The 27,005-nt window shown below is 32.6% G+C and overlaps 1 protein-coding gene across 16 annotated transcripts in view; it reads left to right on the top strand.

Moving 5' to 3' along the window:
• Positions 1–27,005, top strand: part of LOC143248463 (uncharacterized) — a 61,741-nt gene that overhangs the window by 30,481 nt on the left and 4,255 nt on the right. For 11 of the 16 annotated variants that reach the window (XM_076496855.1, XM_076496845.1, XM_076496851.1 and 8 more), the window contains 5 exons: positions 1,783–1,949; positions 11,415–11,516; positions 14,260–16,557; positions 24,974–25,126; positions 25,778–25,906. In XM_076496855.1, coding sequence (XP_076352970.1) covers positions 14,299–16,557; positions 24,974–25,126; positions 25,778–25,906 — 2,541 coding nt within the window. In that variant the 5' untranslated portion in view covers positions 1,783–1,949; positions 11,415–11,516; positions 14,260–14,298. Of the gene's footprint in view, positions 1–174; positions 440–1,771; positions 1,950–11,414; positions 11,517–14,259; positions 16,558–24,973; positions 25,127–25,777; positions 25,907–27,005 lie in introns of those variants that run through there. The other 5 variants (XM_076496856.1, XM_076496859.1, XM_076496860.1 and 2 more) reach the window with 3 other exon arrangements.

Below are 27,005 nucleotides of genomic sequence, written 5' to 3'. Positions count from 1 at the left end.
CTCTCTTGTTATAAAACTTGTTTTTTTATTGTCCTATTTTAAAGGAATTAACAAAGTATGTTAATACGTTATTCACCGACATTTCTACTTAACAATGACAGATGCGGAAAAACTATTATTTTCTAGTTTCGAAGTGCTACTGTGATGAGTAATAGCCCAGAATACTAATAGAACTAGTAGAACTCGATATCGGAACGACAGCACTAGTACTGGTAGTAGTGTTACCAATAATAATTTGATATCAAATAATGAATTTAACGAAATGTCATAACAGTATTCAAATACGTGAATTAACTTAGGTCTATATTGTGAATTGAAACTCGTTCGAAACTCCACAGACAGTAATACTAAAAGCACTTGTTTTAATACACGAGTTAAGCCTCAGTTATGACAGGTAGCAGCTGCACGTACTTGGGGACGTACTGTGTCAGATATAGAGGTAAAATTTTGGAAATTACCCAGAAAGCCATAATGTTTTACAAGTTGTTAAAGTTTAGTGTTGTATAATATTTATTGAATATTAATGTATACAAGTAAAAGTCTACATTTATTTCCTAGAAACTACCATTAGATTTCAGTAATTACCCAGTCTTCAGAATGCCTCATTGTGATTAAACTTGTGGTTGCCAGGTGTATTCGTTACAATACCCAAGTCAAAGTTTATGGGTTTTTTTCTTAAGTTGTGACTTCAAGTATGTTTGATAGACGTGGAGATTGTGCTTTTTCAAGATAATAGTAACAGCTACATGGTAGAAAGAACATTTAATTACATGATCTCTGTTTAAACTTGTTGTGAATGACACACATTGTAATTTGAGGTGTTTAGGTGTAATTTCATGTATGACAGAAATGAAATTCACTTTCGAAACCATATGAAGGCAGGTCTGGATAATTTTACTTAAAGAACTTAAGGTTTATAGGTACATTTTTGTGTGGTACTTATGTTTGTGATGTTTTTAATATTGTTAACATCATATGGAAACTAAGTCCTCATTGGTGTACTTTGTGCAAGTATTGAATAGCATTTTAATTTTTGTACAAAAATGACAGACATAACTAATCGTTTGTTATTTGTTATATAAAAAATTGTGTAGAAATATTACTTAGAAGCAAAAAATTAAAAACTTATCTTTGAAACAGTGACAAAATAAAAAAAGGTAGAAAATGGGCTGCTCTCTTATGTGCTGGTGTACAGATTCTCTGTAATTGGAAGCAGCAAAAGTCTGTAGCCTCACTATGACAATCATTGTACAATAACTTTCAATCACATATCTTATAAGAAGCATTTTACATCTGGTTTTATGGATGTTGGTGTAAAACGCCATGTAATGTATCCCTTCTTTATTTATTCATAATAGCACAGACAGTAATGATTAGTGTATTTTTTTTTATAAAGTGAACGTTTTTTCCACGGTTACAGTTAAAAATGATTGTACAATGACTGTCATACTAAGCCTAAATGTTTAGACTTCCTGAAATTACTTAAATGCACATTACAACCAATCACAAACATTTATACAACAGCACATGACATTCATTCAAGTGTCTCATTTTCTGCAAGTAATATTTCTACACACACATTTTTTACAACAAACAGTTATGTCTGTAATTTGTGTACAAAAATTAAAATGTTTTTCGCTGTTTGCTCAAAGTACATCAGTGGAATACGAAGACTTAGTTTTCATGCACTGTTAACAATACCTTTAATTAAAAATAAGATTAGAGAAACTTCAAGAAACCAGTTAATATATTTCAGATGTTGAGAATTTAGTTTTTTTGCAGTTCGAGCGACAAGTGTTCTTCTTCTCCTTGGTGTTGGGTCTTTCATCTGTTATAAGTTATATAATCAACTGAAACGACGACTAAGAAAAACATCGGGTAGCGAGGATTTCTCTGATTCAGAGGAACTTTTAAATGGGGATGAAAATTACGATCCTTGCTGTATTAAGGTAAGTTTGGTTTACAGAGAATACTGAGATAAAGCATACGAGTAGTTGTATTATTAAGGTAAGTTTGGTTCACAGAGAATACTGAGATAAGGCATACCAGGAGTTGTATTATTAAGGTAAGTTTGGTTCACAGAGAATACTGAGATAAGGCATACAAGTAGTTGTATTATTAAGGTAAGTTTGGTTCACAGAGAATACTGAGATAAGGCATACAAGTAGTTGTATTATTAAGGTAACCTTGGTTCACAGAGAATACCGAGATAAGGCATACGAGTAGTTGTATTATTAAGGTAAGTTTGGTTTACAGAGAATACTGAGATAAGGCATACGAGTATTTGTATTATTAAGGTAAGTTTGGTTTACAGAGAATACTGAGATAAGGCATACGAGTATTTGTATTATTAAGGTAAGTTTGGTTTACAGAGAATAATGAGATAAGGCATACGAGTAGTTGTATTATTAAGGTAAGTTTGGTTTACAGAGAATACCGAGATAAGGCATACGAGTAGTTGTATTATTAAGGTAAGTTTGGTTTACAGAGAATACTGAGATAAAGCATACGAGTATTTGTATTATTAAGGTAAGTTTGGTTTACTGAGATAAGGCATACGAGTAGTTGTATTATTAAGGTAAGTTTGGTTTACAGAGAATACTGAGATAAGGCATACCCAGTAGTTGTATTATTAAGGTAAGTTTGGTTTACAGAGAATAACGAGATAAGCACACCCAGTAGTTGTATTATTAAGCAAGCCTGGTTTACAGAGAACACTGAGATAAAGCACAAAGTAGTTGTATTATTAAGGTAAGTTTGGTTTACAGAGAATACTGAGATAAGGCATACCAGGAGTTGTATTATTAAGGTAAGTTTGGTTTACAGAGAATACTGAGATAAAGCATACGAGTAGTTGTATTATTAAGGTAAGTTTGGTTTACAGAGAATACTGAGATAAAAGCATCACAGTAGTTGTATTATTAAGGTAAGTTTGGTTTACAGAGAATATTGAGATAAGGCATACGAGTAGTTGTATTATTAAGGTAAGTTTGGTTTACAGAGAGTACCGAGATAAGGCATACGAGTAGTTGTATTATTAAGGTAAGTTTGGTTTACAGAGAATACTGAGATAAGGCATCACAGTAGTTTGTATTATTAAGGTAAGTTTGGTTTACAGAGAATACTGAGATAAGACATACGAGTAGTTGTATTATTAAGGTAAGTTTGGTTTACAGAGAATACTGAGATAAAGCATACGAGTAGTTGTATTATTAAGGTAAGTTTGGTTTACAGAGAATACTGAGATAAGGCATATGAGTAGTTGTATTATTAAGGTAAGTTTGGTTTACTGAGATAAGGCATACGAGTAGTTGTATTATTAAGGTAAGTTTGGTTTACAGAGAATACTGAGATAAGGCACACAGTAGTTGTATTATTAAGGCAAGTTTGGTTTACAGAGAATACTGAGATAAGGCATCAAAAGTAGTTGTATTATTAAGGTAAGTTTGGTTTACAGAGAATACTGAGATAAGGCATACGAGTAGTTGTATTATTAAGGTAAGTTTGGTTTACAGAGAATACTGAGATAAAGCATACGAGTATTTGTATTATTAAGGTAAGTTTGGTTTACAGTGAATACTGAGATAAAGCATACGAGTATTTGTATTATTAAGGTAAGTTTGGTTTACAGAGAATACTGAGATAAAGCACACGAGTATTTGTATTATTAAGGTGAGTTTGGTTTACAGAGAATACTGAGATAAAGCACACGAGTATTTGTATTATTAAGGTGAGTTTGGTTTACAGAGAATACCGAGATAAAGCACACGAGTATTTGTATTATTAAGATAAGTTTGGTTTACAGAGAATACCGAGATAAAGCACACGAGTATTTGTATTATTAAGGTAAGTTTGGTTTACAGAGAATACTGAGATAAAGCATACGCGAGTAGTTGTATTATTAAGGTAAGTTTGGTTTACAGAGAATACTGAGATAAGGCATACGAGTAGTTGTATTATTAAGGTAAGTTTGGTTTACAGAGAATACTGAGATAAGGCATACGAGTAGTTGTATTATTAAGGTAAGTTTGGTTTACAGAGAATACTGAGATAAGGCATACGAGTAGTTGTATTATTAAGGTAAGTTTGGTTTACAGAGAATACGATGAGATAAGGCATACACGAGTAGTTGTATTATTAAGGTAAGTTTGGTTTACAGAGAATACTGAGATAAAGCATACAAGTAGTTGTATTATTAAGGTAAGTTTGGTTTACAGAGAATACTGAGATAAGGCATACGAGTAGTTGTATTATTAAGGTAAGTTTGGTTTACAGAGAATACTGAGATAAAGCATACGAGTATTTGTATTGTAACCATAATTTTTTAAAACCAAAACAAAATACAGTAAAATACGTTGCATTTTTAAAAAAGATCCTGCAGCGTGGGATTATAAAATGTATTGCAGGTTTTGTATAGAAGTACTTGTGTGCACATGGGGGTTCCATGTTTTTTCCACCTATGATATAAAGTACAAGAACATCTTTTTAGTAGTTGGTCTCAGTTACAAATAAGTATAGGAGTTTCCCATTAGCTAACATGTCGGTTTACAGTTACAAAGAAGTGTAGGAGTTTCCCATTAACTAACATGTCGGTATACAGTTACAAAGAAGTGTAGGACTTTCCCATTAGCTAACATGTCGGTTTACAGTTACAAAGAAGTGTAGGACTTTCCCATTAGCTAACATGTCGGTTTATAGTTACAAAGAAGTGTAGGACTTTCCCATTAGCTAACATGTCGGTTTACAGTCACAAAGAAGTGTAGGACTTTCCCATTAGCTAACATGTCGGTTTACAGTTACAAAGAAGTGTAGGACTTTCCCATTAGCTAACATGTCGGTATACAGTTACAAAGAAGTGTAGGAGTTTCCCATTAACTAACATGTCGGTATACAGTTACAAAGAAGTATAGGAGTTTCCCATTAACTAACATGTTGGTATACAGTTACAAAGAAGTATAGGAGTTTCCCATCAGCTAACATGTCGGTTTACAGTTACAAAGAAGTGTTGGAGTTTCCCATTAACTAACATGTCGGTATACAGTTACAAAGAAGTGTAGGAGTTTCCCATTAACTAACATGTCGGTATACAGTTACAAAGAAGTGTAGGAGTTTCCCATTAACTAACATGTCGGTATACAGTTACAAAGAAGTGTAGGAGTTTCCATTAACTAACATGTCGGTATACAGTTACAAAGAAGTGTAGGAGTTTCCCATTAGCTAACATGTCGGTATACAGTTACAAAGAAGTGTAGGAGTTTCCCATTAGCTAACATGTCGGTATACAGTTACAAAGAAGTGTAGGAGTTTCCCATTAGCTAACATGTCGGTATACAGTTACAAAGAAGTGTAGGACTTTCCCATTAGCTAACATGTCGGTTTACAGTTACAAAGAAGTGTAGGACTTTCCCATTAGCTAACATGTCGGTTTACAGTTACAAAGAAGTGTAGGACTTTCCCATTAGCTAACATGTCGGTTTACAGTTACAAAGAAGTGTAGGACTTTCCCATTAGCTAACATGTCAGAAAACAGTTACAAAGAAGTGTAGGAGTTTCCTATTAGCTAACATGTCGGTATACAGTTACAAAGAAGTGTAGGACTTTCTCATTAGCTAACATGTCGGTTTACAGTTACAAAGAAGTGTAGGACTTTCCCATTAGCTAACATGTCGGTATACAGTTACAAAGAAGTGTAGGACTTTCCCATTAGCTAACATGTCGGTATACGGTTACAAAGAAGTGTAGGACTTTCCCATTAGCTAACATGTCGGTATACGGTTACAAAGAAGTGTAGGACTTTCCCATTAGCTAACATGTCGGTATACGGTTACAAAGAAGTGTAGGACTTTCCCATTAGCTAATATGTCGGTATACGGTTACAAAGAAGTGTAGGACTTTCCCATTAGCTAACATGTTGGTATACGGTTACAAAGAAGTGTAGGAGTTTCCCATTAGCTAACATGTCGGTATACAGTTACAAAGAAGTGTAGGAGTTTCCCATTAGCTAACATGTCGGTATACAGTTACAAAGAAGTGTAGGAGTTTCCTATTAGCTAACATGTCGGTTTACAGTTACAAAGAAGTGTAGGAGTTTCCCATTAACTAACATATCGACGTAGGTTATGATTTCATTTTAAGTTTGTGATTGAGTAGTCTTATCTCAGAATATTTATGTATTTTTTAATAATCTTTGAACTTTTATATATTCAAAGAAGTCACTGTTCTTGTAGGTTGAGTAATTAATTACATTAAAAGAGCTATTTTACTTAAATGGGAAAAGTCATTGGATAATGGTAATACATATTTTTATGTAAGTCATTGGATAATGGTAATACACATTTTTATGTAAGTCATTGGATAATGGTAATACACATTTTTATGAAAGTCATTGGATAATGGTAATTCACATTTTTATGAAAGTCATTGGATAATGGTAATTCACATTTTTATGAAAGTCATTGGATAATGGTAATACACATTTTTATGAAAGTCACTGGATAATGGTAATTCACATTTTTATGAAAGTCACTGGATAATGGTAATTCACATTTTTATGAAAGTCACTGGATAATGGTAATTCACATTTTTATGAAAGTCACTGGATAATGGTAATTCACATTTTTATGAAAGTCATTGGATAATGGTAATTCACATTTTTATGTTGGCAATTTCCATTGTATTAGTAGTAAAATAATTCATGGAAAAGGAGAGATTTCTGATTGTTCCTTGTATCTGTGGGGTAATCATTGTGTTCTAGAATTGGTATTTTTGTTTTGTTTTGTGCTCTTCACTATTATTTTTACACCTAGTTCTATAAGATATTAAAAATTTACAGAAGGGGTTACATTGTGGGCTTATTTATCCAGAACTTTTAATAGGTTACATTGTGGGCTTATTTATCTAGAACTTTTAATAATAGTCACTATAGAAATTTAAAACTTGGAAAAAATATTCCTTTGGGGAAAAACTAAATCCACACAAATCAGTGAAAATAATTCATAAAAGTGTACAAATACACAGTGAAGTCTGATACAGAAAATAGTTTTTAATATAAACAAAGAATTATCATCATAACTGAGCTATGCCAAGTCTCAAATTCATCACTTCCAATTCTATATTTAAATTTTCTACAACTGCAGTCAAGGTGGAGTCAGTCTCTTTATTTAGGCATGAGCAGTGAAAGGCATATCAGCATAATTCTTGACCAAGAATCAGCAATTTACAACCTTAGTAAAAGTATGGAAGTTGTTCTATTTCCATGTAAAAATTACATTACTGCTACTTTAATGGAAGTAAAGGTGTATTCTTATTGCTTTTTACTGTTCTTCACAAAACCTTTACAGTTCACATGTAAACTGTAAAAATAAGAACTCTCTAACTACCAGAAGTTTGTTGATGCACTCATGAATGATCCCAGACATTCTACTACATCTTACACTCTGCATGTCTTATTATAGGGTGTACTCTCTAACTACCAGAAGTTTGTTGATGCACTCATGAATGATCCCAGACATTCTACTACATTTTACACTCTGCATGTTTTATTATAGGGTGTACTCTCTAACTACCAGAAGTTTGTTGATGCACTCATGAATGATCCCATTCTACTACATTTTACACTCTGCATGTCTCATTATAGGGTGTACTCTCTAACTACCAGAAGTTTGTTGATGCACTCATGAATGATCCCAGACATTCTACTACATCTTACACTCTGCATGTCTCATTATAGGGTGTACTCTCTAACTACCAGAAGTTTGTTGATGCACTCATGAATGATCCCATTCTACTACATTTTACACTCTGCATGTCTCATTATAGGGTGTACTCTCTAACTACCAGAAGTTTGTTGATGCACTCATGAATGATCCCAGACATTCTACTACATCTTACACTCTGCATGTCTCATTATAGGTTGTACTCTAACTACCAGAAGTTTGTTGATGTACTCATGAATGATCCCAGACATTCTACTACATTTTACACTCTGCATGTCTTATTATAGGTTGTACTCTCTAACTACCAGAAGTTTGTTGATGCACTCATGAATGATCCCAGACATTCTACTACATCTTACACTCTGCATGTCTCATTATAGGGTGTACTCTCTAACTACCAGAAGTTTGTTGATGCACTCATGAATGATCCCATTCTACTACATTTTACACTCTGCATGTCTCATTATAGGGTGTACTCTCTAACTACCAGAAGTTTGTTGATGCACTCATGAATGATCCCAGACATTCTACTACATTTTACACTCTGCATGTCTCATTATAGGTTGTACTCTCTAACTACCAGAAGTTTGTTGATGCACTCATGAATGATCCCATTCTACTACATTTTACACTCTGCATGTCTCATTATAGGGTGTACTCTCTAACTACCAGAAGTTTGTTGATGTACTCATGAATGATCCCAGACATTTTACTACATTTTACACTCTGCATGTCTCATTATAGGGTGTACTCTCTAACTACCAGAAGTTTGTTGATGCACTCATGAATGATCCCAGACATTCTACTACATTTTACACTCTGCATGTCTCATTATAGGTTGTACTCTCTAACTACCAGAAGTTTGTTGATGCACTCATGAATGATCCCATTCTACTACATTTTACACTCTGCATGTCTCATTATAGGGTGTACTCTAACTATCAGAAGTTTGTTGATGCACTCATGAATGATCCCAGACATTCTACTACATCTTACACTCTGCATGTCTTATTATAGGGTGTACTCTCTTACTACCAGAAGTTTGTTGATGTACTCATGAATGATCCCAGACATTCTACTACATTTTACACTCTGCATGTCTCATTATAGGGTGTACTCTAACTATCAGAAGTTTGTTGATGTACTCATGAATGATCCCAGACATTCTACTACATTTTACACTCTGCATGTCTCATTATAGGGTGTACTCTAACTATCAGAAGTTTGTTGATGCACTCATGAATGATCCCAGACATTCTACTACATTTTACACTCTGCATGTCTCATTATAGGGTGTACTCTCTAACTACCAGAAGTTTGTTGATGTACTCATGAATGATCCCATTCTACTACATCTTACACTCTGCATGTCTCATTATAGGTTGTACTCTCTAACTACCAGAAGTTTGTTGATGCACTCATGAATGATCCCATTCTACTACATCTTACACTCTGCATGTCTTATTATAGGGTGTACTTTCTAACTACCAGAAGTTTGTTGATGCACTCATGAATGATCCCAGACATTCTACTACATCTTACACTCTGCATGTCTCATTATAGGGTGTACTCTCTAACTACCAGAAGTTTGTTGATGCATTCATGAATGATCCCATTCTACTACATTTTACACTCTGCATGTCTCATTATAGGGTGTACTCTCTAACTACCAGAAGTTTGTTGATGCACTCATGAATGATCCCAGACATTCTACTACATCTCACACTCTGCATGTCTCATTATAGGGTGTACTCTCTAACTACCAGAAGTTTGTTGATGCACTCATGAATGATCCCATTCTACTACATTTTACACTCTGCATGTCTCATTATAGGGTGTACTCTCTAACTACCAGAAGTTTGTTGATGCACTCATGAATGATCCCAGACATTCTACTACATTTTACACTCTGCATGTCTCATTATAGGTTGTACTCTCTAACTACCAGAAGTTTGTTGATGCACTCATGAATGATCCCATTCTACTACATTTTACACTCTGCATGTCTCATTATAGGTTGTACTCTCTAACTACCAGAAGTTTGTTGATGTACTCATGAATGATCCCAGACATTCTACTACATTTTACACTCTGCATGTCTCATTATAGGGTGTACTCTAACTACCAGAAGTTTGTTGATGCACTCATGAATGATCCCAGACATTCTACTACATCTTACACTCTGCATGTCTTATTATAGGGTGTACTCTAACTATCAGAAGTTTGTTGATGCACTCATGAATGATCCCAGACATTCTACTACATCTTACACTCTGCATGTCTTATTATAGGGTGTACTCTAACTACCAGAAGTTTGTTGATGTACTCATGAATGATCCCAGACATTCTACTACATTTTACACTCTGCATGTCTCATTATAGGGTGTACTCTGTAACTATCAGAAGTTTGTTGATGCACTCATGAATGATCCCAGACATTCTACTACATTTTACACTCTGCATGTCTCATTATAGGGTGTACTCTCTAACTACCAGAAGTTTGTTGATGTACTCATGAATGATCCCATTCTACTACATCTTACACTCTGCATGTCTCATTATAGGTTGTACTCTCTAACTACCAGAAGTTTGTTGATGCACTCATGAATGATCTCATTCTACTACATCTTACACTCTGCATGTCTTATTATAGGGTGTACTCTCTAACTACCAGAAGTTTGTTGATGTACTCATGAATGATCCCAGACATTCTACTACATTTTACACTCTGCATGTCTCATTATAGGGTGTACTCTCTAACTACCAGAAGTTTGTTGATGTACTCATGAATGATCCCAGACATTCTACTACATCTTACACTCTGCATGTCTTATTATAGGGTGTAGTACAAAAAAACAAAATTTTGTTCTTTGTCAACAGATGAATAGATTGATAGAAATTGTTTTGTTAGGTCCAAAACTTCAAGAAGGCTATTACCTAGTCAAAGAAAAAATATAGGAGGGAAGCAAGGTTATTTCAGCCCTATAAAACCAGAAAAAAAGGTCCAAACATTGGAGTAACTTAATACAAACACATCATAAAAAAGGTCCACATTGGAGTAACGTAATACAAACACATCATTGTTGTTACTAAAACAATGTTTGGCTTTTAAAACATGCTAGTTTTATTATTGTTTTAATTGATTCTTTGAGCTGAATGTTTATTATATTTTCTGTGTTTAACTTATGATTTCCTAAGAGTACTTAGGTTACCAATAAATGAAAAACATGCATTGTTTGAAAACAAGCACTTAAAACTGTATAGATTTATATAGTTTCTATATAAATCCTTAACGTGTGACCTTTTTAAAGCACGTTGCTAAGCATATTTAATAAGTGAAAGAAAAACTTGTACCATTTATGCTGTAATAGGCCTGTATTTTTTGTGTAAAAGGATAAAGTCACAGCATCATTATTTGTTTGTTACGACTACGTCTGGTTATTTAATGTGCCAAACTAATCCTTTAATAAATTTTGCCTTTTGAAACAGTAAAATAATTCACAATTATTTAATTTTTATCACAGAATGTCACTGATTCACTTTGTTACATTTTTAAAATTCTTCCTGTTTACAGAATTCTAAGAATGATTACTTAGATAGACAAATTGTGGACCACTGTATAAGACAGTTTTTTAAAACATTTATGGTTATCTATCACATAGCATAGAACTTTCTAAATGAAGAATTGTTTAATTCTAGAGTAAATACTTTGGTCCCAAAGATTTTTTCTGTGAGGAGTCTGACATCAGTGAAACATCTCATTCATCAAAGGTAGACACAAACAGTGCACCTGGTGACAGGGTAGGTAGTTTTGATACTTACTTGAAAAGTCTTATTATTTTTAAGTTCTTTTACATTATACACCTAAACACCTTTCCTAACAATGTTACAAGTACTTACATTTTGTAGTGAACACCCGCTGTTGTATTATGATGTTGTTTTGCAACATAATGCATAACATTGAAGTGAAGTGGTAAACATATTCTGTCCAAATCAAATTGAAAAAGAGTTAAAATTAAGCCTTACTGACATTTTCACACGAGGTTAGATTTTTACAGTTTATGTTGTATATCAACAGTGTCATCACTTGTGATTTTCTTTAAGACTGGTGAATGAAAATGACAATAGTTACCAGTTTTTTTTTAATGACAAGAGAGAAATGACTTTGGTGTTTATAGAATTTCATTATTTTAATTTACCGGTATTTCAACTTTGATTATTGTTAGAGTACAATATAATACAAAACTCAGTGATGTCGAGAAAACCCACTTGTAGAGAAATATATATGTAAGAACGGCTCATTTGGGTTGAGAAAAATTTTTACGTAGAGGAGTGAACAACGTTTCGACCTTCTTCGGTCATTGTGAACCTGACGATGACCAAAGAAGGTCAAAACGTTGTTCACTCCTCTATGTAAAAAATTTTCTCAACCCAAACGAGCCATTTTTACATACATATAATACAAAACTGAATCCAGCTGATAAAGAATCGAGTGCCTTATTGAGCTCACAATAAATGAACTGCCATTTTGGTTTTTAAGTTGTTTTTTGCTGGTACATGTAAGAATGAAAATACAAAATATCTGCAGTGATATAATTACAAAGATGGGTGGGCCCCTTACATGAGCAAATAATTGGGACCCCTACATTTATTCCTCTTGTCAGCAGTTTTTAAATTTTTCATATCCTCCACAGTTATTTACACGTCGAACATACTTCACTGAGGTCAGTCAAGAAGACACTAATGTTTTTATTTTCTTATTTGTGTGATGAATATGGTTAACACTATAACAACATTATTGTATAAAAAGATATACTTTGATGATAATAAAAAAATACCCCAGGGCACAAGACATTATTGACCACCTGTCCTGTAAAAGTGGGTTTTCTCTGGGTACTAAAGTTTCCTTCCCACGTTTCTAGCCCCCATGAAAGGTCATTCATCTTTTGATGATTTAATCTTCATAAAGCATAACTTGAACATTAAATTTTGAATATCGTTTTAACAACAGTACATGGCGGAACTGGTTTATTTGGTCATGGCTGCACTACATCTTAAAGTGGAACTAAACCATCAGCCATGATGAACAAGAAGTCCTCCAACATCAAGATCTTTGCATCCTATCTGACCTTTATTGGAACCTTCCACCAATATCACAATTGAAAAAAAAAAAAAAAAATTCATGAAAGGTAAAACAACCATAATTGAAAAAACATTTTACACACATGGTTGAAGGAGAATGGTTGTTCCTGGACAACACCCTCTGTTGGAAAGAGTAGGTAACTATCACGTTGCTTTCTCTTCCTTCAAACAAAATTCGTCCTACATTAAAGATGCAAGTTTAAAGTAACTTCATGTTAAACCAAACTCAATGGAGATTTTATAGGAAGGATATATTAATAACCAAATGGGATTTGTTGTAATAAACAATGAATTTTTATTATCTTTCTACCCATTGTAATAAGCAATGAATTTTTATTAGCTTTCTACCCATTGTAATAAGCAATGAATTTTTATTTATTATTAATATCTTTCTACCCATTGTAATAAACAATGAATTTTCATTTATTATTAATATCTTTCTACCCATTGTAATAAACAATGAATTTTCATTTATTATTATCTTTCTACTCATTCAGAAGAATTAAGTTGACTAGTCAGTCACATGCAATTCTTCTAAATAATAATTTTATTCTTAAGTAATAGTATTAAACCAGCAATATTACAGACTTGGACCAACCACAGTAAACTTTACAGGTTGAAAGTGTTTTTCACACTTATTTATCTTTTTACACAGTCTTTTTATGATAGTAGTAACTTAAAGTTATTTCTTTTGTATACTTGTATATAATAGATTTTAAAGTTCTTAATTGATATGTTAGGTAAACAGAACAGTTCAGTGATGAAAATGTTCTCCTTAGTTTCATATCATATTTAATACTAATAAATGTGCAACTATTTATGTATTTAATCTGTGACAAGGATAGCATTATTTTATATACAGATAGTGCTGTCTTCACATTAATCTATACACATTTTGTAAGTACAATACACCTGAAATTTGTTCACTGGTATCTGAGACTCCCAGTTTGATATTTGATTATAAAGAAACATAGATTAATAATAACTGAGCTATTAATTGTTTTATACTAATAGATCATTGTATTATAATGTTTTGCTTTTGTTTAACAGTAATATACAGAAACTATAATAAACACTGTTAAACCAAACATTATGTAATGTGTTTTACAGATTTAGGTATCAGATACTTTTACCTTGGTGAGAACTTTCAGTGTTATTAATACGTTATTGTGTGGAAATACTGTATACAAATTTAAGTATTTCAAATCGTACTATATTCAGGTAGTATTTGGTCTTATTCAGTTGGTACAAGACAACTTTGTTCAAGTACAAAAGGATATGTTTTTTCTTTTGTGGACACATTTTATGTATTAACATGTTTACGTTTATAAATGATGCGTATAATTGGGAAGGTTTAATGTTTCAGTTTCTTATTGCTTTTTTCTGTTCAACTGTTGTATAGGACACCACATCAGATGACCTTACAGATGAAGAGAGCGTGATGGGTATTACATCAAGTAACCAGTATGAACCTGTTTCTTTTAACAAAACCTCTGGGGTCCATTTTCGTAAAATCCACCCTTTCCCTTCAACATCTGATGACCAAAGTAATGCATTTAGTGAGAGTAGTAATGGTATTTCACATAGTCCTAATTCTTCCAGAATGCATTCTGTTAAAACAAGACATAAGAAGAGAAATTCATTCAAAAAGAAATCATTCGATCTGGAAGAGGAAAGTGGACAATTTTTGTCTTCACAACAACAGGAAGGATCTTTAGAGTCCTCCAAATCTTTCTTTCCTTTTGAGGAAAGTGTTGAAGGGATCCAGCTAGGTGAAGCTGGGACTTTATTACCATCAATTCAATCAACGAGAGATGCTGATAAGATTCCATCACTTACTCATTCTTGGAGTGATTCTAATCCAGTTGAACATGATTGTGATTCTTTGTTCCTTGAAGGCAGTTTTTGGTCTCATGATGCTGATTCTTTGAAGGGAAATTTTAGTCCACATTCTTTGAGAGAAAGAAACTTCATGTTTGAAAAAAAAGGTAACTATAGTATATCAGAATACATAAATCAAGAAGAAAACTTGAGTGGAAATGCTAATATGTTGGTATCCAATACTCAAGGAGGACAATTAAGAAGAGATTTCTCTGGAGAGAGTCTTAGCAGTTTCTCTGACATGTTCAAAAGAAGTAGTTCTCAATTGTCTGATAAATTTGGTAGAAGTAATTCTCGGACTGATAAACTGTGGCGAGATATATCATTAGATAGCGAATACTCTGAGTTCAGTTTAGATGTACAGTCCAGTGCTGACGACATTGGGTTATCTACTGTAGAAAAATTAGATAAACTACAGAACCAACTGAATGAACTTAAAGAAGCTGTACTAGAGTTGGATGCAGATGTGGTGAACATGAAAGTATATCGCCAACCACCACAGCATATTTGGGAAATAACTAGTGTGCCACTCAGTGAAGTTGAACAGCATTCTTGTGAGAGTGCTAGAAACAGTGGTGTGCTTGATGTGATAAATTTGCACAAAGCCAAGATTTGGTACCGAGGATTGTTGAGAGATGTAGAATCCCCACAGACGTCGTTCAATGTCGAGACCCAGAAACCACCACTTGAAGACAAACATGATTCTCAAAGAACTGATCTTGGTTCTAATGCATCACTGCCAGTAGATACCCCTGTTGACGATATTCTAAACTTTTCATTATCAAGGTACAAAAAAGTAATTTATAAATTCTCCAAAGAATTGCCTTCAGCCGTTTCACAGCCTGTACACCTTCCTTCAAATTATGATGGGGTAATTCTTGATAGTGGGAGTGACTTTGGTAACTCTTTGGACTCTGATTCTCCTTGTAATGATGATGGGTTCAACAGAGGGCCTCAGAGTTTAGAATGGGATTCTTGTTGTCTCCCAAAAGTTGAAAACAATTCAGTTGTTGAAACTTTTGAAATAGACAGAAATTCTTCAGGAAAAATGTCCTCTTCAGAAAGAAACAAATTAATGTTAAAAAGCCAGTTAACCATAAACAAGAATGATAACTGGAGTTATAACAAGAATGTTAGTAAGTCTGAATCATGTGATGTAGTTGATAATGTAATTAAAACAAAGCCTAGGTCAATGAGTACTCCATGTGGGCTTTTGGCAAAACAAATACAACTAGCTATTGCATACAAAAGATCTCCCAAAGTGCAGAAAAAACTACTAATACGAAGTCACACGTTTAGTTCCTACCTTGAAGATAAGAGTATCCATTGTTCTGTTCCACAAGAGGTGGTTGGTGGTTACAGTCTGGTTAGTCCACTTTCAAATGAAAGCTCTTTCGTATCACCTGGTGCGTCATCTTTCTTTAGCTCAGTTGAAAGTGGTTTCCAAGGATCTGTCGATAGGTTTTCAAGACAGAACACGCTGGAACTTGAAGTTACAGATGAATGTTGTGATACTAGTAGTCAGGTTACTTTAAATGACCAAGTAGAGAAGCACAGTTTTAAGCATGAAACATCTTTGGTAGACAACGTAATAAAAAAAGATAGAAATGGAAATTCATTGCAGTTTTTGGTAATGAAGAACAAACTTCCAGTACCAGCCAAACAGGGTGAGAAATGTGCCATTTGGGATTCTGCATACTGTGATGAGTCACCCAGTCTGGAAGTAGTTAAATGTATTGGAAAAGTAATAAATGTTGAAGAGTTGGTCTGTAAGATGCAAGAAAGTAAAGCCACATCACAAGTTGACATCTTAACAAAGGTGAGTTGGTCAATTAAATATAAAAATGCATTGTTTTAGTTTCCTCAAGATTTTGTAAATGACTCCCTACAATCGTGTTGATAGTCAGGTAAAAGACTTGAGGAATAGAAATGTGAATATTTCAATAGGAATAACAGAAAATTCATTTTATTTAGGTGGGAAATACATAATCACTTAGAATCATAGATGGCAGATAAATAAGGGCTGAAAATTAATGGTTGCATTTTGTAAAGATTTAAAATTAGGCTACCTGAAAAGAAAAAAAATATCTATTCTGGCTAGTTGATCGTAATGTACTGAACATTGTAATAAATTATAAATGAATTAGCCCAACAGTGGTCAAACAATTCAGTTTTCACTTCTGGTGGTTAAGGTGCTTGATCTGTAGTCTGCAGGTTACAGACTATCCATCACCAAACATGCTCACCCTTTCAGTTTTGGTGGTGTTATAGTGTTACAGTCAATCCCATTTTTAATTGCTAAAACAGTAGCCCAAGAGTTGTTGGTGATGTTTAGCTGGTTTCTCTAGTATATTGCTGATTTATTAGGGATGGCTAGTGTAGATAGCTTTCATGGCTCTTTGTGAAAAACAAACCAAACCAGAAAAAAGTAATTATTTTTAACCCTATATAACCTTATTTAAATATAAATTTTGGCAGGATAGGAGTCACCTTCAGTTGAGTTTCACTTTTCTAACAGGGTGTTTGGTTCTTGGAATGGGTTGTTTTCAGATGGTAAGGCAGTAAATTTAAATGAGTTTAAGAAAAACTTGAGTATATGGCTGATAAAGGTTGACTTTAAGATTTATTTATTTATTTTTGATTATTTTAATTTAGTTTTAAGGATGGAACAAGCAAGCTGGGCCAATAGGTCCCATGTGGTATGTTAAGCATCCAATAATGCTACAGTGAAATTCATATAATCTGTGATGAGATCTGTGTCCCATTGTTAGTTTATAGTATAAACTAATTGTTATACACGTGAAATTAACATCTACATATAGGCTATAAAAGTCAAACAGATCTGTTTAAGGTGGGTGTGGCAGCTTTCAGGGGTTAAACATTTATTACTTGTTTCAGTGATATTCATTCAGAGAACTTTGAAATGGACGAGTCAAAAGGTTACGTAAGCAACTTGTTTAGATGAACCCTCAACTACCATGGTATTACTGAAGATACAAAGTCAAAGTAGAAAATTTTCTAATATTGTTGGTCACATGACAACATCGGACGTTTTAATAGGTTTTTTAAAAGAATTTTCAAGTAAAGAACTTTGGTAAAATAAAACTTCAAATTATAACACATGATGGTAATTTTCATTATTTATGGTAATAAAGGTATTTAGTTTCAACTTAACACAGTGACTTGCACAGAGAAGTGTGTAAAAGGACCCCTGTTGAAAAAGGTAAACTACATTTTATGTCAAGTTTATTCATATATATTAACAATACAGTAGTTTAAATTTTGAATGTAACTGAAAGGTTGTGACATGCACTTTGACTTGTCTGATGGGAAAGGTTTAAATTAGTTTATCAGATCTAAACCGTTGTTGTTTGATGTAAACGTCGGATTTGTAGAATAAAACTACCATGTAATATAGTAAAGCCTAATGTTGTATGCTCATAGGTCATAATTAGAACATCAGTTAAGTCAGTACAGTAGTTAGTCAACATGAATTACATACCTCTATTATTATTGTGTACCATTAGTCAATATGAATTACATACCTCTATTATTATTATGTACTATAACATTGCCATGTTAGATAATATATAACAAGGATTGTATGTTACAAGTGGTTTAGTCCATTGTCAGTATGTTGAGGAGTCTATTAGTTTAAGATACATGAAATGTTCTTTATATATAATGAATGTTGAATATTATATAGTGTAAATGTTGAAGGAAATGAATGTGAATCAATTTTAACTTTGCCATCATTTAAGACATCCTAATGTTAAGCCTTGTCTGTAATGTATTTTATTTTGAGTTGTTTCACATCACTTAATATTTTCCTTGTTTCTTTGTAATATTCTTCTAAGTATTTTTCATTTTCTAAACTGTTTTAGTTAACTGAAAATGTAACTTGGAGGAATCTTAATTTTGTAAATAATGGAAAATCGTGACTTAATTCTCTTGAAGTATTCTGTGTTACTGAATGTATCATGTTAATGGCGTGTTCTATGAAAAAAACCTTAAGTTAAGGTAACATGCTTTTCAATCGTGATGAATAAGTTAAGGTAACATGCTTTTCAATCGTGATGAATAAGTTAAGGTAACATGCTTTTCAATCGTGATGAATAAGTTAAGGTAACATGCTTTTCAATCGTGATGAATAAGTTAAGGTAACATGCTTTTCAATCGTGATGAATAAGTTAAGGTAACATGCTTTTCAATCGTGATGAATAAGTTAAGGTAACCTGCTTTTCAAACTTGATGAAAAAGTTAAGATAACCTGCTTTTCAATCTTGATGAATAAGTTAAGGTAACATGCTTTTCAATCTTGATGAATAAGTTAAGGTAACATGCTTTTCAATCTTGATGAATAAGTTAAGGTAACATGCTTTTCAATTGTGATGAATAAGTTAACATGCTTTTCAATCTTCATGAATAACTAGTTTGGAAAATATAAAAGAAACTTTAAGAATTTGCTTGTTTAGTTAGCAGTTGCCACCAGGGATCATTAATTTTCTGTAGTTCAATATTTTTTGCCAGTTTTGCAACAAGCTGGTGCTTTACATAAAATTTTCTTACACATGCCAGTTCTTCAGTAGTTTTGTGGCTACCCTTAGTCATTCTAAAGAATAGATAAAGCAACATCTACAAATGAAGGAAATGTATATGGATTGGTCGGTGTCATGAAACTCCATTGGTTGATCTCTTCTGCTAAATGTGTTTAGCTGGGTGAAACAGTCTCATGGGAATACTTGACATCTCCCATTAATACTTCCATTTTTAATAGCGTTAACCTTTTCGCTACAGATTCCGTGTAACATACAAGTTCATCAACACGTTTGCACATGTTAAGTGTTTATACTATAACTTTTCATACTGCATGTTTATCTTCACAAAATATTGTGAACTTTCAGTAAAGGTTACAAATATTTTGTGTGCAAAAAATTAGATTTTTTAATGAAATATTTTTACAAAAGTTTTTTGTAAATATAATCTGCTTTGTCACTAGTTTGAGTACAAAGTGATTGCATGTTATGATTAAAAACTATTCTCTGTCCCAAAAATCTCTATTATTTGTGTAATTTCTAAAACCTCCTAAATACATTGAAAACATTTGTTTTCAGTGAGGCTTTATATTTTTATATATTGTAACTATATGTGGGCTGTAACTTTTTTTCATGCTAGTATGATTACACATTATAACAAGAAATTACAAATGTTTAGTCTAAGTAGCTTAGGTTTCGTAACTATATATAGATTATTACTACTTAGAAATAAATTATTAAACTTATTTTTCTTAAAATGTATAACAATAAATCAAGAAGTTAAGTTCTCTTCTTGCTGCAGTCTTTTTACTTGTTTACTGCTTGACATGGTTGCTAAGCCTTTTAAAACTTTGCACATGGAGGATATCAAACAATTTTTATACGTTTTTATATATACAGTCGAATAACCAAAAAATCAATTACACTGATACCACAGAATTTCACTAATTTATTAAGCTTAGTAACTAAGACGTGCTTAGATTTTAACAAATATGAAACTTTGGGCAGACTTGAGACACAACCTACCTCATTGAAATCGTGGATCAAAAGAATATGGTAATATTTTTATTGATCAAAATGGCTGAGAAAACCATTCTGGACACATTCTAAGCTGCTGATTGGTTATTCACATATACTGTAGTAAGTGTATGTAAGGGACTGTTTCCAAACAGTGAACCTCACCTTTAAAAAAAAAAAAAAAAAGTTTAAAATTCAACAATAAGTGTAACTTATTAATTGATTAGTTGCTGGACTCTTTAATTAGTCATGTTCTCTAATTGATTGATTACTCTCGTGTGAGATTTAATCTCCTGGTTTTCCGCTTGTTTTGAAATTATTTTTAAACTCCTCATGGTTGATATAATAATTTGAATTAAGTCATTTATTTTTATATTTAACATGAAAATATACACACATGCAGCATGGTGTGAAACCTGTAACAAGAATAATATCATTCCATGGATTTACTTCCAAATATTCAGAACAATTAAACTTATTAAAATTTACTGATTTTATCCAATGATGATTAAGGCTTGCCATAGTTTATAATAGATAAAACATAATTGTGTGTAAAACTTTTTGATCGTAAAAACAAACAAACAAACAAACATTATAACATGTATGGTTGGCAGGAAAACTTGTAATGTCAGTAGTTGATTTCTGTTGCTAGAAAACTTGTGATGCCAGTAGTTGATTTCTGTTGCTAGAAAACTTGGGATGCCAGTAGTTGATTTCTGTTGCTAGAAAACTTGGGATGCCAGTAGTTGATTTCTGTTGCTAGAAACTTTGGATGCCAGTAGTTGATTTCTGTTGCTAGAAAACTTGGGATGCCAGAAGTTGATTTCTGTTGCTAGAAACTTTGGGATGCCAGTAGTTGATTTCTGTTGCTAGAAACTTTGGGATGCCAGTAGTTGATTTCTGTTGCTAGAAACTTTGGGATGCCAGTAGTTGATTTCTGTTGCTAGAAACTTTGGGATGCCAGTAGTTGATTTCTGTTGCGAGAAAACCTGTTGCGAGAAAACTTTGGATGCCAGTAGTTGATTTCTGTTGCGAGAAAACTTTGGATGCCAGTAGTTGATTTCTGTTGCGAGAAAACTTTGGATGCCAAAACTTTGGATGCCAGTAGTTGATTTCTGTTTGGATGCCAGTAGTTGATTTCTGTTGCGAAAACTTGGGAAAGTTGATTTCTTTGGATGCCAGTAGTTGATTTCTGTTTGGATGCCAGTAGTTGATTTCTGTTGCGAGAAAACTTGGGATGCCAGTAGTTGATTTCTGTTGCTTAGATTAATGTGATTAATGTGAAAAAATCTCCTTACGGATGTTCCAAAATTTATTTTAATTTCATCATCATTGTGAAAAATGTAAACATAATAATTTTATAAGTATACAAAACATAAATTGTTGATTCTGAAGTAACTTTAGAGGTTAAAAACATTTATATTTCAAAGAACAAGTTGTAAGAAACTATAGTAACATCTAAGTATGCTGATAAATCACATAACTTGAAGCTTACTGTACTGGGTAGTGTGTAGGAAGTACATGAGGGCTGCAAGACTTTTGTTACCCCCTTCGGTGATTCTTACATAGCTAAAGCTGATGATAATTAAACAGTTATTATGTGTGTACAGGTTAACCTAGTATTAAACTGTTGTTGATCTGTCTAGTAATGACTACAGAACCTAAAAAGTTATACAACAAGGTTTTTGATTTAAAATAAATCCTAGGTAACATTTGGTACATAAGTAGTAAACATGAACATTAGTCACTACTTTGGTTAGTTAGGTGTCCTGATGGATTGTGAAGAAACGTACACTAATAAAACCAATAACAACTAATGTGTTTTGATTACCTTGCTATTTTGTGTAAATGAAAACCATAATAATCAGAAACATTGATTGTTTAATTAATTAACTTTTGAGACCTTGATTTAATCAATATTTCTAGATAAACATGTTTATTGTCCAGTTTTAACATTACTTGCACCTTCGTCAGGCTAGGTACTAATATCTAACATCGATCTTGGCTAGTATTATTATATCTAACAAATACGGCATCATTTAAACTACAAGCCAGCTTATTTATGTATCTTGTTTGAATGCAATACATGTAAAAACATATTATTCGATAAACTAGCTGTAGTAGCCATCCTCTGGGTGGAAGTCTGTAAATTCATGATTAGTGAAAGATTATCTTATAACATGAAAAGTTTCTTTTGTCTATAATTGTTTATATTCATAATATAAATTTATCCATGACCTGTGAAGTAGTTACATGGAAATACGACAGTACTATTATATTTATGTAGATAACAACAACAGACCGTAGTACAGTAAAACCTGTCTAAGGTGGGATTGCACAGGATTGAGTAAAATTTCTGGCTTGGACATAGTGAACATGCATTTCCTTAATTATATACAATTCTTGATTGGAACTCTATACTTGCTTGAGTGAATGGAAGTAAGACTTTGTTAATAAAGTTATTATACTGTTTGTTATATTTATTAGAATAAGAACAAAAATGGATAATCAAAATATACACAAGTACACAAAATCTTAAATTTATTTGAAGAAAGTGTCCAATTCCAACTGTTTCATTTTATTTTTAATGGGCTTTCATGCGGTTAAAAGAGAATACCAATTTTATGGCCTTTTCATGAAGTTCATTTTCCCCGGTTTTTGCATACAATTTGATAGAATTAATTTAACACTTGCAATGAAGTAAGAATTTCTATTTCCTCACTGTCTTTCCATTTTGTTCATTTTCTGTATCTCACACTGTTACTATTTTGCAATTGTATTATAGATCTTAAATCAACTTCATCAGTTTCTGTTAAAACACTTGGTAACATTCGCAGAACATCTGTATCAATCAGTGTTTGGATTTCACTAGAATCGTCATAACAAACAACTCCGCAGTCTCTGCCTTATTAAGAATAAAACCACACTTTTGAAAGCACTTTATTATGCATTCATCTTTTAAGCATTTGATTGAATGACTTAAAATTGCCATTGGATCTAACACGTCAATTTTCATAGTCATTTCAGATGCTCTTTTACAGTCATCCATGTTTGTAATAATATGCTGAAGCAACAGTTTTCTGTATTTAAATTTTTTACACTGTATAATTCCATTATCTAGTGGCTGTAGAACTGATGTACATGGAGGTAGAAAGACTAAATGAACATTTCAAAAGTTGAACTTTTGGGTGACAAGTTGCATTATCTAGCAAAAGTGGAATATTCCTATTTTCTTGTTTTATTCTTGTGTTTAATTTGTTCACAAATTTCTTGAATATAGCACTTGTCATCTACATTTTATTGTTTGCTTTCCATTCTACAGTAAGTTGATTCTTCCTTAAATCTTTGAAACAGTGCAGATTCCTGTTACCCATGGTATCTAGTTTTTCATAGGCAAATGCAACCAAAAGTACAATCAATCGTTCTTTCAAACAGGGACCCCTGGAATGATGACGGCAGAAAAAAACCAGAATATATTTGACCAACACTTACTGTAACAAAATGTCTGAGAATTTATTAATAATTATAAGAATTTTTATTTAAATAATATTTAATCAAAAACATTTTCTGCTATACTCAGGTTCTAATCCTACTCATTGATAGATGAGGTAGGTGAAAAATAGTTTTCTGTCCATGCTACGTATATTCCACCTCACAGAGGGCTTTTTATAAGAGAAATCTTAAGCTAATGCTGCAAAATTTTGATATTTCTGGTTTGTACAGGTTTCTGGCTTAGACAGGTCTTACTGTATTAGGTAGATAACGGACGACAGACAGTATATTTATGTAGATAAGAAATTAAACCATTCTTTTGTCCACTGTATTCACTAAGGTAACTTTAAAAATCAAACAAAAAAACGTCCATTTCAATCACATGGTCAGAGCTCTGGAAACCTTTCTGAAGATAGTTACTAGTCAGATTTGTTGTCTAATCTTTTATCAGATGAATTCCTGTTTCTATTTATTTAATGAAAGAGTGGGTAGTTAATTGGGTAAAAGCTGACACTTGATACAACTGATTAGTATGTAGTTAATTGGGTAAAAGCTGACACTTGATACAACTGATTAGTATGTAGTTAATTGGGTAAAAGCTGACACTTGATACAACTGATTAGTATGTAGATGATTTGGTAAAAGCTGACATTTGATGCAACTGATGTTGTGCTAATTTCTGTGAAAAGTATCTATTTGTTCATGCTTAAAATATTGCACTCAAATGGTAAATAATTTAAATTATATATGTAACAAATAAAAACTACAATGTTGTCAAATTAAACAAAATATATAAAGTAATCAAATCTGTGTTCCTATTTTCATATCTTGTTTCTGTTTTCTTCACACACAAAATGTGTTTCAGTTGTCAGTGATGTCAGTTTTAATACGGATGGTTAACGATCAACTCTTGAGTACATACAGAATAAACATTTGTTTTTTAAATTAGGGATATTTTAATATTTAGAAAAAACTAATGTCTCAGAAGTGAAAACACTTGGAACTATTTTATATCTTTGGAAACTTTTGTTTTTAACATACAAGATACATATATTAGAAGAATATTTTGTAGTTAATAGGAGCATATGAATGTTTTTGAAAACGTGTTATGTGGTACAATGCAAAATGATATGTTTAAATTTTGTGTGCATAATTTGAATATATTGAAGTTAGTCATTTAAACTTCTGCAGGGTTATATCCAGATAATTTCTTCCTATGGGTGGAACAAGCTACGATTGGTCAGAAGAGATGAATACTGTGCTCTAAGAGCATCATTATTCCAAGCTTTATCTCAGGGTCTTCCAGTGCTTCAGCATTATGGAGGTGCATCTACTGTGTATCAGGTTATAACTATTCTCTTATCTCAGTAAGAAATGTGTAATAAAATTACCTGTTTGATTTCACTATGAAGTTTTCACAATATTTAACTTCTCTTTTCATGTTTGAAAACAAATTTAAATATTGTCCACTGTTTCTATCACACAACTGTAATAAGTATCTCACTGTTAACATTTATATAATGAAAGTACAACATTAAATTCATAATGTATCTACACTGCATTGTACCAGTTGTAGAATAATATTTAGATGTGTAGCTACAATAAGAAGCTGATGATAGGAAGTTGTAAATGGTAGTCTAAAAGTTTGTGGTGTTATTTTGGAGACCTGTATTGTATGTGTGTAACAAAACAATGTATCGTTACAATGTTAGCAAGAATCCCACAAATATAAAGACGTGTACTCTCCAGTGTCATATCACAGTAAGCTGTATAAGAATAGATATTACAGTTGTCAGAGTTTGTCTCTATTAATATTGGTCTAAAGAACTATTGGCCACATTTCCATGTGTGTTTCGATAGTGATTCAATCCTCCATACAAAGTAGTTAGAAAAAGATATTCAAATATAGCCAATATGTTTATCGGTAAAATATTTTGATGTAAACTCTGGCATCATAATTATAAATTACATTAATACATAATTACTAATTCATAGAAGTTGGAGAAGTGGCTTTCTGATTCCTGCCCTTGGTTAAAACTATGGAACTTCAGTGAGGAACTTCCATACAGAAAAACAAACTGTCTTCAAGGCTTCCAGACTTGTTTACAAATGTTGGAGGAAACTGTAAGTGATTGAAAAATATTTTGGTAACGAACCTGTGTGGCTTTGATTTATTAACAATAATTAAATATTGTTTTTCTTTATTACATTTGTCTGTACACTGTGTGGCTTTGATTCGTTAACAATAGCTAAATATTGTTTTTCTTTATTACATTTCTCTGTACACTGTGTGGCTTTGATTCGTTAACAATAGCTAAATATTGTTTTTATTTATTACATTTGTCTGTACACTGTGTGGCTTTGATTCGTTAACAATAGCTAAATATTGGTTTTATTTATTACATTTGTCTGTACATTGTGTGGCTTTGATTCGTTAACAATAGCTAAATATTGTTTTTATTTATTACATTTGTCTGTACACTGTGTGGCTTTGATTCGTTAACAATAGCTAAATATTGTTTTTATTTATTACATTTGTCTGTACACTGTGTGGCTTTGATTCGTTAACAATAGCTAAATATTGTTTTTATTTATTACATTTGTCTGTACACTGTGTGGCTTTGATTCGTTAACAATAGCTAAATATTGTTTTTATTTATTACATTTGTCTGTACACTGTGTGGCTTTGATTCGTTAACAATAGCTAAATATTGTTTTTATTTAGTACATTTGTCTGTACACTGTGTGGCAGGTGTTCCGTTCACTACAGTTGTTTGTTTCTATTTGTCTGTACACCGTGTGGCAGGTGTTCCGTGCACTACAGTTGTTTGTTTCTAATTTGTCTGTACACTGTGTGGCAGGTGTTCCGTGCACTACAGTTGTTTGTTTCTATTTGTCTGTACACTGTGTGGCAGGTGTTCCATACACTACAGTTTGTTTGTTTCTATTTGTCTGTACACTGTGTGGCAGGTGTTCCATATACTACAGTTGTTTGTTTCTATTTGTCTGTACACTGTGTGGCAGGTGTTCCGTACACTACAGTTGTTTGTTTCTATTTGTCTGTACACTGTGTGGCAGGTGTTCCGTGCACTACAGTTGTTTGTTTCTATTTGTCTGTACACTGTGTGGCAGGTGTTCCGTGCACTACAGTTGTTTGTTTCTATTTGTCTGTACACTGTGTGTGTGGCAGGTGTTCCGTACACTACAGTTGTTTGTTTCTATT

The sequence above is a fragment of the Tachypleus tridentatus genome, chromosome 4 (genome assembly GCF_004210375.1).
Source record: "Tachypleus tridentatus isolate NWPU-2018 chromosome 4, ASM421037v1, whole genome shotgun sequence".
Classification (NCBI taxonomy): Eukaryota; Metazoa; Arthropoda; class Merostomata; order Xiphosura; family Limulidae; genus Tachypleus; species Tachypleus tridentatus.
Note: the sequence above shows the minus strand (reverse complement) of the source record. Positions and strands in the feature narration are given on the sequence as shown.